Here is a 12,396-nt window from a genome sequence, read left to right as displayed (position 1 = left end):
AGTGTCCTGCACAGTGTTGGGCTGTGAGCACAACCCCCATCTGTGGATGTCGGGCACTCAGACCATCCTCATGGAGTCGCTTTCTAACCGTTTGTGCAGATACATGCACATTTGTGGCCTGCTGGAGGTCATTTTGCAGGGCTCTGGCAGTGCTCCTCCTGTTCCTCCTTGCATAAAGGCTGAGGTAGCGGTCCTGCTGCTGGGTTGTTGCCCTCCTACGGCCCCCTCCACATCTCCTGGTGTACTGGCCCGTGTCCTGATAGCTCCTCCAGCCTCTGGACACTATGCTGACAGACACAGCAAACCTTCTTGCCCAGCTCTCATTGATGTGCCATCCTGGATGAGCTGCACTACCTGAGCCGCTTGTGTGGGTTGTAGAGTCCGTCTCATGCTACCACGAGTGTGAAAGCACAACCAACATTCAAAAGTGACCAAAACATCAGCCAGAAAGCATAGATACTGAGATGTGGTCTGTGGTCCCCACCTGCATAACCACTCCTTTATTGAGTGTGTCTTGATAATTGCCAATAATTTCCATCTGTTGTCTATTCCATTTGCAGAACAGCATGTGAAATTGATTGTCAAACAGTGTTGCTTCCTACGTGGACAGTTTGATTTCACAGAAGTTTGATTTACTTGGAGTTATATTCTGTTGTTTAGGTGTTCCCTTTATTTTTTTGAGCAGTGTATATTATATATTAAGAGTGAATCAAGTAGTAGTACTCATGATCAACCACTTCTCCATTCAGGAATCGTTCGCACCCCAATTGGAAAGTTATCCAGTGTTTAGGGGATTCCTTTCAAACTTGAGAACATCCCTTTAAGTATCGGATTAATGCCTCTGTGCTATTATTAAAGCCTTTATTATCTTCTGGTTTGCAGCTGATTTCAGCCTTGGAACAGGATGAACAGGGGCGTCGACACCGCTTAGCCTACAAAGTGGAGCAGTTGATAGCAGCCATGAGTTTTGACAGCTGAATTTCAAAACAGCTCTTTAACCATGGAAGGGGCAGAGTCCTGGCAAAGACTCTTATGACAGAGAGCTGCAGGGATCCCTGGACAGTCTTTCCAACTGTGAAGAATCACAATAAACATCAGAAGGTCCTACAGTCAGAATGAGGAGAGCAGCCAAACCAGCTCCATATTCATCATCTCTTCTGAGACCCTGAAGACGTCACCGGAGTTTCCACAAGCCCAGCAGGCGGCTGATTGCATGTTGTACGTAAATTAAGAGACTGCATAACATGAGAAGACTCAACTGCTGTTTGTTGGTTTGGTTGTTCGTCTAGCTTGTTTTTTCTTCAAAATGACTCCTATTTTTATTATTATTTATTGCTTTTTGGGGAAAGGGTATTAATGGGGGAAGAGTACATTATTTTTCATCCCTGAAAGAAAAACACAAAGGGAATTTTCATAGATTTAAATTCTTAAGCAGCCACACTTGGCATATTTTGCACTGGTTCAAGGGATGACTTTCAAGATTTGAAAAACAATTTGAGAACTATGGATTTTTGCAACATGTATCCACTACCAGCTGATCTACCAGAGGACTCGCGCCCCATCGGCTATCTACTGAGGAACTGTACCTAAGGTCACCCACTACAAATTCACCAGCTGGTCCAACCGCAAATTTTTGATAGCAAAAGGCATGTGTCCATTAACCAAGTGAAATGACCCTCATTATGAATCTGTGCCATGTTTCATTTCTTCGTGTGCTAAAACTATTGCTATCCATGGAAACACCTGGCCCTTAGCAGTATGTTTCAGAACAATACACTAAAGACCATGCTACAGAAGTACGCCAGCCTCCATATACCACAAACTCTAATACTACCAGTAACTAACCCACTCCTATTGATGAACAGAAAAGCCGTATACAGTATTACACCAACTTCCATATACCATCATACTACCAGTAACTAACCCACTCCTATTGATGAATAGAAGGGCAGTTCTTTACCTCTCCAGGGGTAATATTGAATAATCTAATATACCATTTATTATGTATACATGTCATCTAAATATGGGAGCCTGCACATTGTACAAGTATCTCAGTCATCTCGTTTACATGGTAATTCCTTCTTTGTACATTATTATGGTGGAATATGTACTAGATGCTCATTCCCCAAAATAATGTATTTCCATGATAGGGATGGGTGCTCATATTTCACCTAAAATAGCATTTTCCTTTAAGATCTTTTCTATAAGGATTATATTGTATTTGTGGAACATGGTTCCCAAACTCACGATAAAAACAGAAAATATTTCATTATTTGTGATTTCTCCCAAGATTTGGCAGCTAAGAAATCTTCAGTAGAACATGTGCTAAACATATTGTTAATTCACGCAGATTCAGCATATGTACATCATAGAGATGACAATGCCTATGACATCATAACATTATTGTCCGTGGCATTCTATTGTTCATTATGAAATAGGGGCTGGGTCATTTCATGGCATTTCTATAATGCAAATGTATTTCAAGATTATTGCAATCTTTATCCTAAACACACTGAAAACTGCCTGGTGTTTGTTTTACGTCACCTTACAGTTTTCTCCTGTTTCACAAACAGGGTCCTTCCACGTGCTACATTGTCTTAAAACAGTCAGCACAAAGCCATAAAACGTTTAGGATGTGACTAAGATGGTCTCACTAACAGTTGCCATGACCTGATAATACATTTGAACTTATTCCTCGTTAAATATTTACATATATTCACAGAATATGTGATGTTTGATTGATGGGACCCCTACTGATCATGTAAACGGAGGTCTCATTTACCCTGTTCCTTCTCAGTGCGTGATTACAGCTAAGAGCTTATTAGTGCGTCCTGCTGTTCCCTAGCTTCTGTGGGTCCTTCGGAACAGCTGAGCTGCCGTTTTCGGTCAGTTCTGTAGACATTGACGTATGTGACACCACTGCTCCATTCAAGCACCACAGGACTTCAATAAGGAGGAATAGCGGGCTTAAGACCCCCCATTTTAGTGATGAGTGAATGTCCCAGCAGTTCGGGCACCAAGAAATTAGATATCAGCAATTCTGTGGATAGGTGTTAAATGTGCCCTTGTCAAATATCCACTTTTTGGTTCCTTTTGGAGAGCCCTTAAAGGGAATCTGTCAGTAGGTTTTTGCTATGCAATCTGAAGACAAGACTGTAGGAGAGAGTGGCTGAAACACAGAATTCAGGGATGTGTCACGTATCAGGCTGCATACTGTTGTTTACTAACTGTGAAGGATTTATCACTAAGAGATTAACATTGCTGTGACTACATTAGTCTGGCAACGCCACCTGCTCCTGTGATAAGTACCGCACTGTCTATAGACTCTGTACATAAAGAGCCTGATGTGGGTGGAGTTAGCTTCCTCAGCTTTGCTTCATTCTAAATGTAAAAGCTCTGATTGTGTCACAACTGCTGCACCTAGTAATCTAAGGGATACATCATTGGATTCAGCTTCTCTTTGCCTACATCAGGTTGCTCTCAGATGAGGTAGCTGACAGATTCTCTTTAACGGTCATTGCTCTGTAACAATGGGCACACATGCTGGGCTATCACTGATTTAGTTGCCCTATTGGCTTAATACCAGGACCTTTAAACATAAATGAAGAATGATCTTATTGTTGTAGATGTTTTTATCAATTTTGACAACCAATGACCTCTATATGCAAATGTGTGCACTTATATGACCACAATAATATGTGACCTTTCATTTTGACCTTAGCTTAGCTACAATGTGCTGATTCAGCCCAATGTGGCCAAATCCTAATGTATGTACAGAGTAAAAGTGAGGCGCTTGAACTCTGAAGTGATGGCTCAGGCAGGCCTTTTTATATCTATGAATGAAGAGCCTCCTTGACTTCTCAGAATGATGGTCTTCATTAAAATCCAGAGGTATTTCAGATACTAGAGTAAAGTTTCTCTTACCCTACAGCAAACACTATATTGGACAATGGTCATCATTCCTTCTTGTCTCTCGTCACATATTGCAAGGTTTCTCTCACCAGAGGAGTTGTTCTACCACTAGGCTCATCTGCTAGTCAGATGACCATACATTGTATTCAGACACATAGCCACCAGGTCATTTCCTAATGAAAATATGTTTACAGCAGCCATTACTTGAAATAGCGTTAGATATTTATTTTTGATCTTTGTGTAATACTTTTTGCTCTTGGAACACCTGCCTCTTGTAATTTGATTGGTGGTTTCAGTAGATCTGTCGCAACATTCCTTAGCTTACTAATATGTACAGTGGTAAAGTCGGTGTTGCTTGTAAGTAGTTTCAGGGGATCCCTTAGTCTTTCTTATAAATTTCAAAAAAATCATCACTATTGTTCCAAGAATTGCTTAGCCAGCATATATTCTTTTATGTATAGGGTACTGTTGATGTACCACCAGGAGAATGTGACTTATGATGCCCACTTTCTGATGCAGCTTGCCAACTCCACACCTGCATACCAAAGCCCCCTCAACCTTCTGTCCATCAGACCCACATAGAGCTGGGAGATCTAGTAATGTATTGCTGGGCAGTACCTTGCTGACCTCCTACCCATTCAAAGACGTTGTCTGTTTTTGATGTTTGCAAATGTTGACCTGTATTTCAGCCTGTGCTAAACCACCTTGTCTCCTGCTTTCCAGAGTGTGTTAAACCATATGCCTTCTTGCCAAACACTTATAAAAAGTGCAGCAAATAGTTACTGTATTTTTGGTAGTTGAATGAAAATTATACTGTATTGTTTATATCCCATTTCTGTCTGTTTGCCAAGATATGTAGGTCTGTTCTACTAACGGTGTTATCTCCTTTTCAGAATTAGATGCAGGTTGGAATAATATAGTTGACAAACAAAATGAAGGAAAAACAAAATTGTGCCAAAATCAGGATGGTTCATAATTTCATCAATGCCATTACTTCCCCTTTAATAATACTCTACTTTCTCAAGGCGTCACTTAATGAACCAAACCACCCAATCAGATTGCAGAATGTTGGGGTGCTCAACTTTCTAGTTCCACTGCACTTCTGTATAATAATTGTGTCTTTGTTTCTCCCTGATTCCTTTTATTATGTCTGCCTCGCTTCTTTTCTGTCATTTTTACAGTTGTTGTGAAAAAAAATAAATAAAAATGTAAGAAAGTTTTAATTATTTAAAAAATGTTCGGAGACAAAAAAAGTTTTGTTATTATTTTAATATATTATTGTGTACCTATTGTAAATATGAAACACTCCTATTTTGCAAGCCAAGGACCCACTTTGTACTATTGTTATATATAAATAAAGTTTACTGGAAAAAAAAATGTGTTATTTTAAACAAATAAGGATAAAAGCACTATCTTAAGACAGCGTCAAGCGTATCAAATTTGACATTTAATTCTGGGAAATAGGATGAATAAATATCGGCACATCAAATAGCGCTGTTCCAAAATATCATTTAATTAGCTATTTAATCTGAACTTTTATAGTTAAAGGCCCCTAAGCACAGTTGATAGTTCTTTGTCAAATTCCTTGGTTTGGCCATCAGCGGGCAACAAGCTAATGTGTATGGGGGCTTCTTGACTCTCCCCCAAATAGATGATGTTAGGGAATATAAGGACTGGGCAGTTTTTATTTAAAGATCTGATTGATTCTTTTATTGTCCCTCGAGATAATCCTCCAACAGAAGTGTCTGACAGTGACATACAGGATAACTGCACTTTCAAGTAACTTGTCAGAACAGACTGTGCTGTAGTTCTACTTCTACACTATATTTGGCCATTATATGTCTAGTATCTTGGATTTTCACCAGTTACCCTGTCTGTAGTCTTTATCTCTAATTTACAATTCTCTGGGAGGAGGAAACAAGCTGCTGTAATCTCTTCTATACACAATACACAGAAAGGGATTCATTTTTTTCTGTAGAGAAAGACAAACTGCAGCAGCGTGGAAGAGGTTATGTTGCAGAGCTGAGTTGTCTGGATGTGAATCAGCTCTGCGATGAAGTAAGAGAGTTGTTAGAAATCTCACCGCGCTGTTTCTCATTCTCCCTCTGCCGTATTCCTCTCCCTGCTCCTCACTCTTCCTCCACTCTCCATAGAGCATAATGGGCTATGTCACAAGATACCCACAGTATGTCTTATCTAAGCAAGATGGATGGGAGCTTGTTATTCAGAGTGGATGACAAGTTAAGGAGGCGGGAGGGAGAAGAAGTGTCTGATAAGTTGAGAAGGAAGCTATTTCTCTGATAAGATGAACTACAAAGTATCTTATTCTCCTATACTTCTGATTTATTCAAATTTGTACGTAATGTTTATTTACACTGCAAGATTATTGCAAATGAGCATTCCTTGGAACTCTCATATTACGATAATCGTGCAATCGAAAGAAGCTTCCAATCGCCATGACGAGTAAAATGATTGTTTTTCTGCTATGCAAATTGCCTCTTCTGAGAAAAAGAGGACTTAAACTCTACAGCGCCACCTATTGGAAGTAGCGATCCTACAAGTCACAATCAACCCTTTAACGAGTCGTACAATATGACTTAGGATAAAAGCCAAATCAGTATCTCACCTAGCCAAATCAGTTCTCATGCTTCGCACTGACGAGGGCCAACAGCCCGAAACACCGTGTCTGCGAATTGAGATACTGATTTGGCTTTTATCCTAAGTCATATTGTACGACTCGTTAAAGGGTTGATTGTGACTTGTAGGATCGCTACTTCCAATAGGTGGCGCTGTAGAGTTTAAGTCCTCTTTTTCTCAGAAGAGGCAATTTGCATATTTAAATTCCCAGAGGAGCATTGTACGGCAAATAAGCCTCCTTACCTTGACAAGCCAGAGATGGTATGTCACTCTCCATAAGGAGAAACGATACCCCTTAGACCCCATGTCCAGAGCCTCTCACCTAGCCAAATCAGTTCTCATGCTTCGCACTGACGAGGGCCAACAGCCCGAAACACCGTGTCTGCGAATTGAGATACTGATTTGGCTTTTATCCTAAGTCATATTGTACGACTCGTTAAAGGGTTGATTGTGACTTGTAGGATCGCTACTTCCAATAGGTGGCGCTGTAGAGTTTAAGTCCTCTTTTTCTCAGAAGAGGCAATTTGCATATTTAAATTCCCAGAGGAGCATTGTACGGCAAATAAGCCTCCTTACCTTGACAAGCCAGAGATGGTATGTCACTCTCCATAAGGAGAAACGATACCCCTTAGACCCCATGTCCAGAGCCTCTCACCTAGCCAAATCAGTTCTCATGCTTCGCACTGACGAGGGCCAACAGCCCGAAACACCGTGTCTGCGAATTGAGATACTGATTTGGCTTTTATCCTAAGTCATATTGTACGACTCGTTAAAGGGTTGATTGTGACTTGTAGGATCGCTACTTCCAATAGGTGGCGCTGTAGAGTTTAAGTCCTCTTTTTCTCAGAAGAGGCAATTTGCATATTTAAATTCCCAGAGGAGCATTGTACGGCAAATAAGCCTCCTTACCTTGACAAGCCAGAGATGGTATGTCACTCTCCATAAGGAGAAACGATACCCCTTAGACCCCCTGTTTTTCTGCTGAAATGATCTTATGGTTTGCACAAAAGATCATCGTTCTCATCAACTTATTGTCCTCTATAAATAAGACAATATTCTGTGCTTATAGACTGACAATCTATTAAGATTATTTAATGTGCATCTGATGGGGGGCCTGTGTAAACAAGCTATTCAACGACCACCGATCGGTAAAGATGTTGGCGGTCGGCAGTCATTTAACACTGTTCATCGCACAGTGTAAATCAACACTTACACCACTTTCCCTAAGAGTAACAACAACACCCAAAGATAATGAAAAAACGCAAGTGTGCACAACTCTATATAGCAATGTCTGAATTATCTAACAAAAGGCAATGAGTACAAGTGCCATTAACGATTTTATTTTTATTGAATATACACCATTAAAAACAGAATAAAATACATAGGAAATGTCAGAGGCTGTGATGCCAATGGAAAAACAGGAGATCCTACTCAATATTAAACCACAGTGAAGCTACAGGTAAGTCTATATAAATATAAATGCTAAGAATAGACCAAGATGATAGGCCCAAGCCTATCATCACTATAGGTGGTTCCAGTGAAGACCAGGTAGTCACCAAGGTAAGCTCAGCCACACCTTCCGTCGTCACACCAAGCATGCTTGAATTCAACAGTATGTCCATAATAAGCAATTAGCATGGGTTTAGCTACCAACAGAACATAGAAGCAGACATGCTGGTTGTTCCTCTTTCCTCCAACACCTGTTGTTGAGAATGATTTTTGAGAACCCCATACACATAAGATAATTGGTTTGACCAACTTTTAGTTTGGCCAATTGTTAGCTTACATGAGTTTCTTTATTAACGTGGTTGTCCGGGCTCAAAGGAGAAGTATGCAGTCAGTCTTTGTGACTGCAGATTGCCAAATTGTGACAGTATTCAATGCGCACACTCACAATTCCCCTGTATGCCCCAATCGCAAGGGTGTTCACATGTCTGCATGTATGCATTTTATGTACTGTATGTGCAGTCACTGCTAACTATTCTCACCCAGCTCCTCTCAGAAGAGAATTGAAAGGACCTTGATGAGATTAATCAGCCTGTGATCATGAGTATTCAAATCGCATACATGCAGTTACTTGTCAGCCAACTTGCTTGGAGCATATAGGGAAATCATGACAGTATTTGCATTACACACTGCTACAATATTGCAACACACAGTGATTGCAGATTTTTTTTCTTAGACTACACATCCCCTTTAAGGGTGCTGCTTAACCTATATTCATCCGTACTTGTAATTTATATGGGTTATGTCAATTGACCAAACTGCACTGCTCATGTAATGCAATTCCAATAGAGTTAAGGGTCTTAACAAGCAAAACAGTGTAATATTAAATAGTGAACCTATTTACTTTTCTCATTATTTCATTTCTCTTTTTTTGTGCTTTATTGATACAAGATTTTTCAGAACATACTGTAGTGTACCGGTAGCACACTTATGCAGTGACAAGATGGTAGCCCAATTCTAACGCATCGGGTATTCTAGAATATGTATGTAGTTTATTTATGAAGATTTTAGAATAATACATTGAATACACAGGATTCGGCCGGCCGGGACCAATTAGCGAAGCGTGGTTCAAATCCCGTGCCAATTCACGGCCGGACTGCGCCTGTCGCTGATTGTTCGCAGTATATAGCACAGCCACATAGTGTATAACAGCCCACGTAGTAAATAGCACAGCCACGTAGTATATAACACATCCACAAAGTATATTGCACAGCCACGTAGTATATAGCACAGCCATGTAGTATATAGCACAGCCACGTAGTATATAGCACATCCACAAAGTATATTGCACAGCCACGTAGTATATAGCACAGCCATGTAGTATATAGCACAGCCCACGGAGTATATAGCACAGCCCACGTAGTATATAACAGCCCATGTAGTATATAACACAGCCACGTAGTATATAGCACAGCCCACGGAGTGTATAACAGCCCACATAGCATATAACAGCCACGTAGTATATAGCACAGCCCACGGAGTGTATAACAGCCCACACACGCAGTATATAACACAGCCCACGTAGTGTATAACAGCCCACGTAGTATATAGCACAGCCACGTAGTATATTTCACAGCCCATGTAGTATATAACAGCCACGTAGTATATTGCACAGCCCACGTAGTATATTGCACAGCCCACGTAGTATATTGCACAGCCCACGTAGTATATTGCACAGCCACGTAGTATATTGCACAGCCCACGTAGCATATTGCACAGCCCATGTAGCATATTGCACAGCCCACGTACTATATAGCAATGTTGGGCATCATATCCCTGTTAAAAAAAAGAATTAAAATAAAAAATAGTTATATACTCACCTTCCGTTGGCCCCCGGTTCCAGGCGAAGCATTTACCGATGCTCCTTGCGCGCTCCGGTCCCATGAGTGCATTGCGGTCTCGCGAAATGACGTAGCGGTCTCACAAGACCGCTACGTCATCTCGCGAGATCGCAATGCATGGAGCGGTCACCGGGGCGTCGCGAGGAGCGGGAAAGGCCGGTTCTGGATCCGAGGGGCTGACGGACGGTGAGTATATAACTATTTTTTATTTTTTTATTATTTTTAACATTAGATCTTTTTACTATTGATGCTGCATAGGCAGTATCAATAGTAAAAAGTTGGTCACACAGGGTTAATAGCAGCGTTAACGGACTGCGTTGCACCGCGGCATAACGCGGTCCGTTAACGCTGCCATTAACCCTGTGTGAGCGCTGACTGGAGGGGAGTATGGAGCGGGCACTGACTGCGGGGAGTAAGGAGCGGCCATTTTGTCACCGGACTGTGCCCGTCGCTGATTGGTCGTGGCTGTTTTGCCACGACCAATCAGCGACTTGGGATTTCCATGACAGACAGAAAGACGGAAGTGACCCTTAGACAATTATATAGTAGATGAGGCAGGTGTGATCCAGCAAAGTTCCAACACAAAGTCTCTTTAATGCGTTTACTTCACAGCATTAATGTTCATCTCATATAAATACAATAAACCAAAAAGAGGGGTATTATATATGTAAGCTCTGCCATAAAAGATAGATAGAGGAACCAAGGAATATGGACACTGTAGCTAGATAAAAAATACTCTTAATTTTTATTGCGAAATATTAAAACTAAAGTAGATAAATATTAAGACAAAAACAATTTAAAAGGTAAGGGACGACATCAAAGTGCCACGTCCAGGCCGGAGGTGTTTCGGGAATATAGACAGTGAGCCAACTGGTCAAACTGAACAATATCAATCAAAGTTGATACAAGAAGCAAAAGACTAAATACAGACAATCTAGTCAAGTATATACGAGGAATTATCCTTATAGTGAGGGTTATATGCAGAAAATTATTTAATACCTATCAATAGTCTACACACATAACCTCCTCTACTATAGTTAGGGTATACGTATATACATGGATACTGTATGACGGAGGCTCAAAAAATAAATCACATCGGAGTTAATTAAGCAAGGTAGATATAGTAAAGTGCATAGTGTCATAGTGCAGTATACAATGGAACATGGTATGGCCACAGTTGGCTAATACAGTGCACAGTGCCTGGCATTAAGGGAAGCCCTGGAAGTCTCTCTCCTTCCATGTCCATTGCAGGTTGGTCTATAATGCTAGTAATTACTATTTACACTTTACTTCATATCATATAATGCAGGGTTTTTTATAGGGTTGCAGGGCTTTCCTTAATGCCACGCACTTTTACCTCTGTGTAAATTCTTATGTTTTTCCACTAAAGGATTGTGCACTGTATTAGCCAACTGTGGCCATACCATGTTCTGTTTCAAAACACAACAGCCCAGAGCAGATTTTCCCAGCCTTCGACAACCAGTATGTCCAAGAACAACACTTAGTTATGCTTGTGACTGCAATGCACTCATGACTTCCATATGCCTCTGTGCGCAACCTGGGGAGAACACACAGCGACCCCTACCTGTGACATCGGTCACTACTTCACAATTGCAATCACAGCTATGCCTGTGACTGCAATGCACCCCCATGGACTCAATACACCTCCATGCACAATCTGGGGAGAACACCGCGACTCCTACCTGTGACATCGTTCACTGCCTCGCAATTGCAATCACAGCTATGCCTGTGACTGCAATGCACCCCCATGAACTCAATACGGCTCTATGCACATCCTGGGGAGAACATACAGCGACCCCTACCTGTGACACCGGTCACTGCCTCACAATACCTAGTAGCACATTTAAAATCAAACATTTTTTTTCGAGAAAGAGTAAATATGTTCACGGAAATCCATTTAGTGTTGAAAGACCTGAAATGTGTAGTTCCAGAAAAACTCTGATATTGTTAGAAAACAGTAAAATGGTATTATATAAAAAGTTAATACAACAAAAAGAATGCAGAAACCAAGAAAATACTGTAAATGAGGAAGTGAGAGGCTAAAATGTGGGATAGTTCAGATAAGTTGGAATTTTAATATAATAAAATCTAAGACTGTTACCCATGAGAATGAAAAAATATGTAAAAATGTTAAAACATGGACATTAGCATTCCCTCCCTCATGTAATGTTAATGAAGCTACATATAAGTGCACTTTTGCCGGCATGTGCGAGTAAACAATGTAAATAATAAGAACACTGTTCCCCAAGTTCTCAAGAGCCACCAACGGGTCATGTTTTCAGCATTTCCTTAGTATTGCACAGGTGAGAATTCCATCATCTATACTGGCAACAATTCCATCACCTGGGCCATACTAAGGAAATCCTGAAAAAACGACCTGTTGGTGGCTCTTGAGGACCAGAGTTGGGGAATACTGCCCTACAATTATCTGATGCTTATAGACACCTACCTGTGATTCTAAATGTCCGAGATCGAACAT

At 40.9% G+C, this 12,396-nt stretch overlaps 1 protein-coding gene across 1 annotated transcript in view; it reads left to right on the top strand.

Annotated features, from left to right (window-relative positions):
* The window catches only part of PLXNA2 (plexin A2), a 343,686-nt gene extending 338,405 nt beyond the window's left edge, over positions 1–5,281 (top strand). The window contains exon 32 of the mRNA XM_077295198.1: positions 883–5,281. Coding sequence (XP_077151313.1) covers positions 883–978 — 96 coding nt within the window. The 3' untranslated portion in view covers positions 979–5,281. The remainder of the gene's footprint in view (positions 1–882) is intronic.
* Positions 5,282–12,396: the final 7,115 nt, after the last annotated feature.

This window comes from Ranitomeya variabilis, chromosome 3 (genome assembly GCF_051348905.1).
Source record: "Ranitomeya variabilis isolate aRanVar5 chromosome 3, aRanVar5.hap1, whole genome shotgun sequence".
Classification (NCBI taxonomy): domain Eukaryota; kingdom Metazoa; phylum Chordata; class Amphibia; order Anura; family Dendrobatidae; genus Ranitomeya; species Ranitomeya variabilis.
This window is presented reverse-complemented; position numbering and strand designations above follow the sequence as displayed.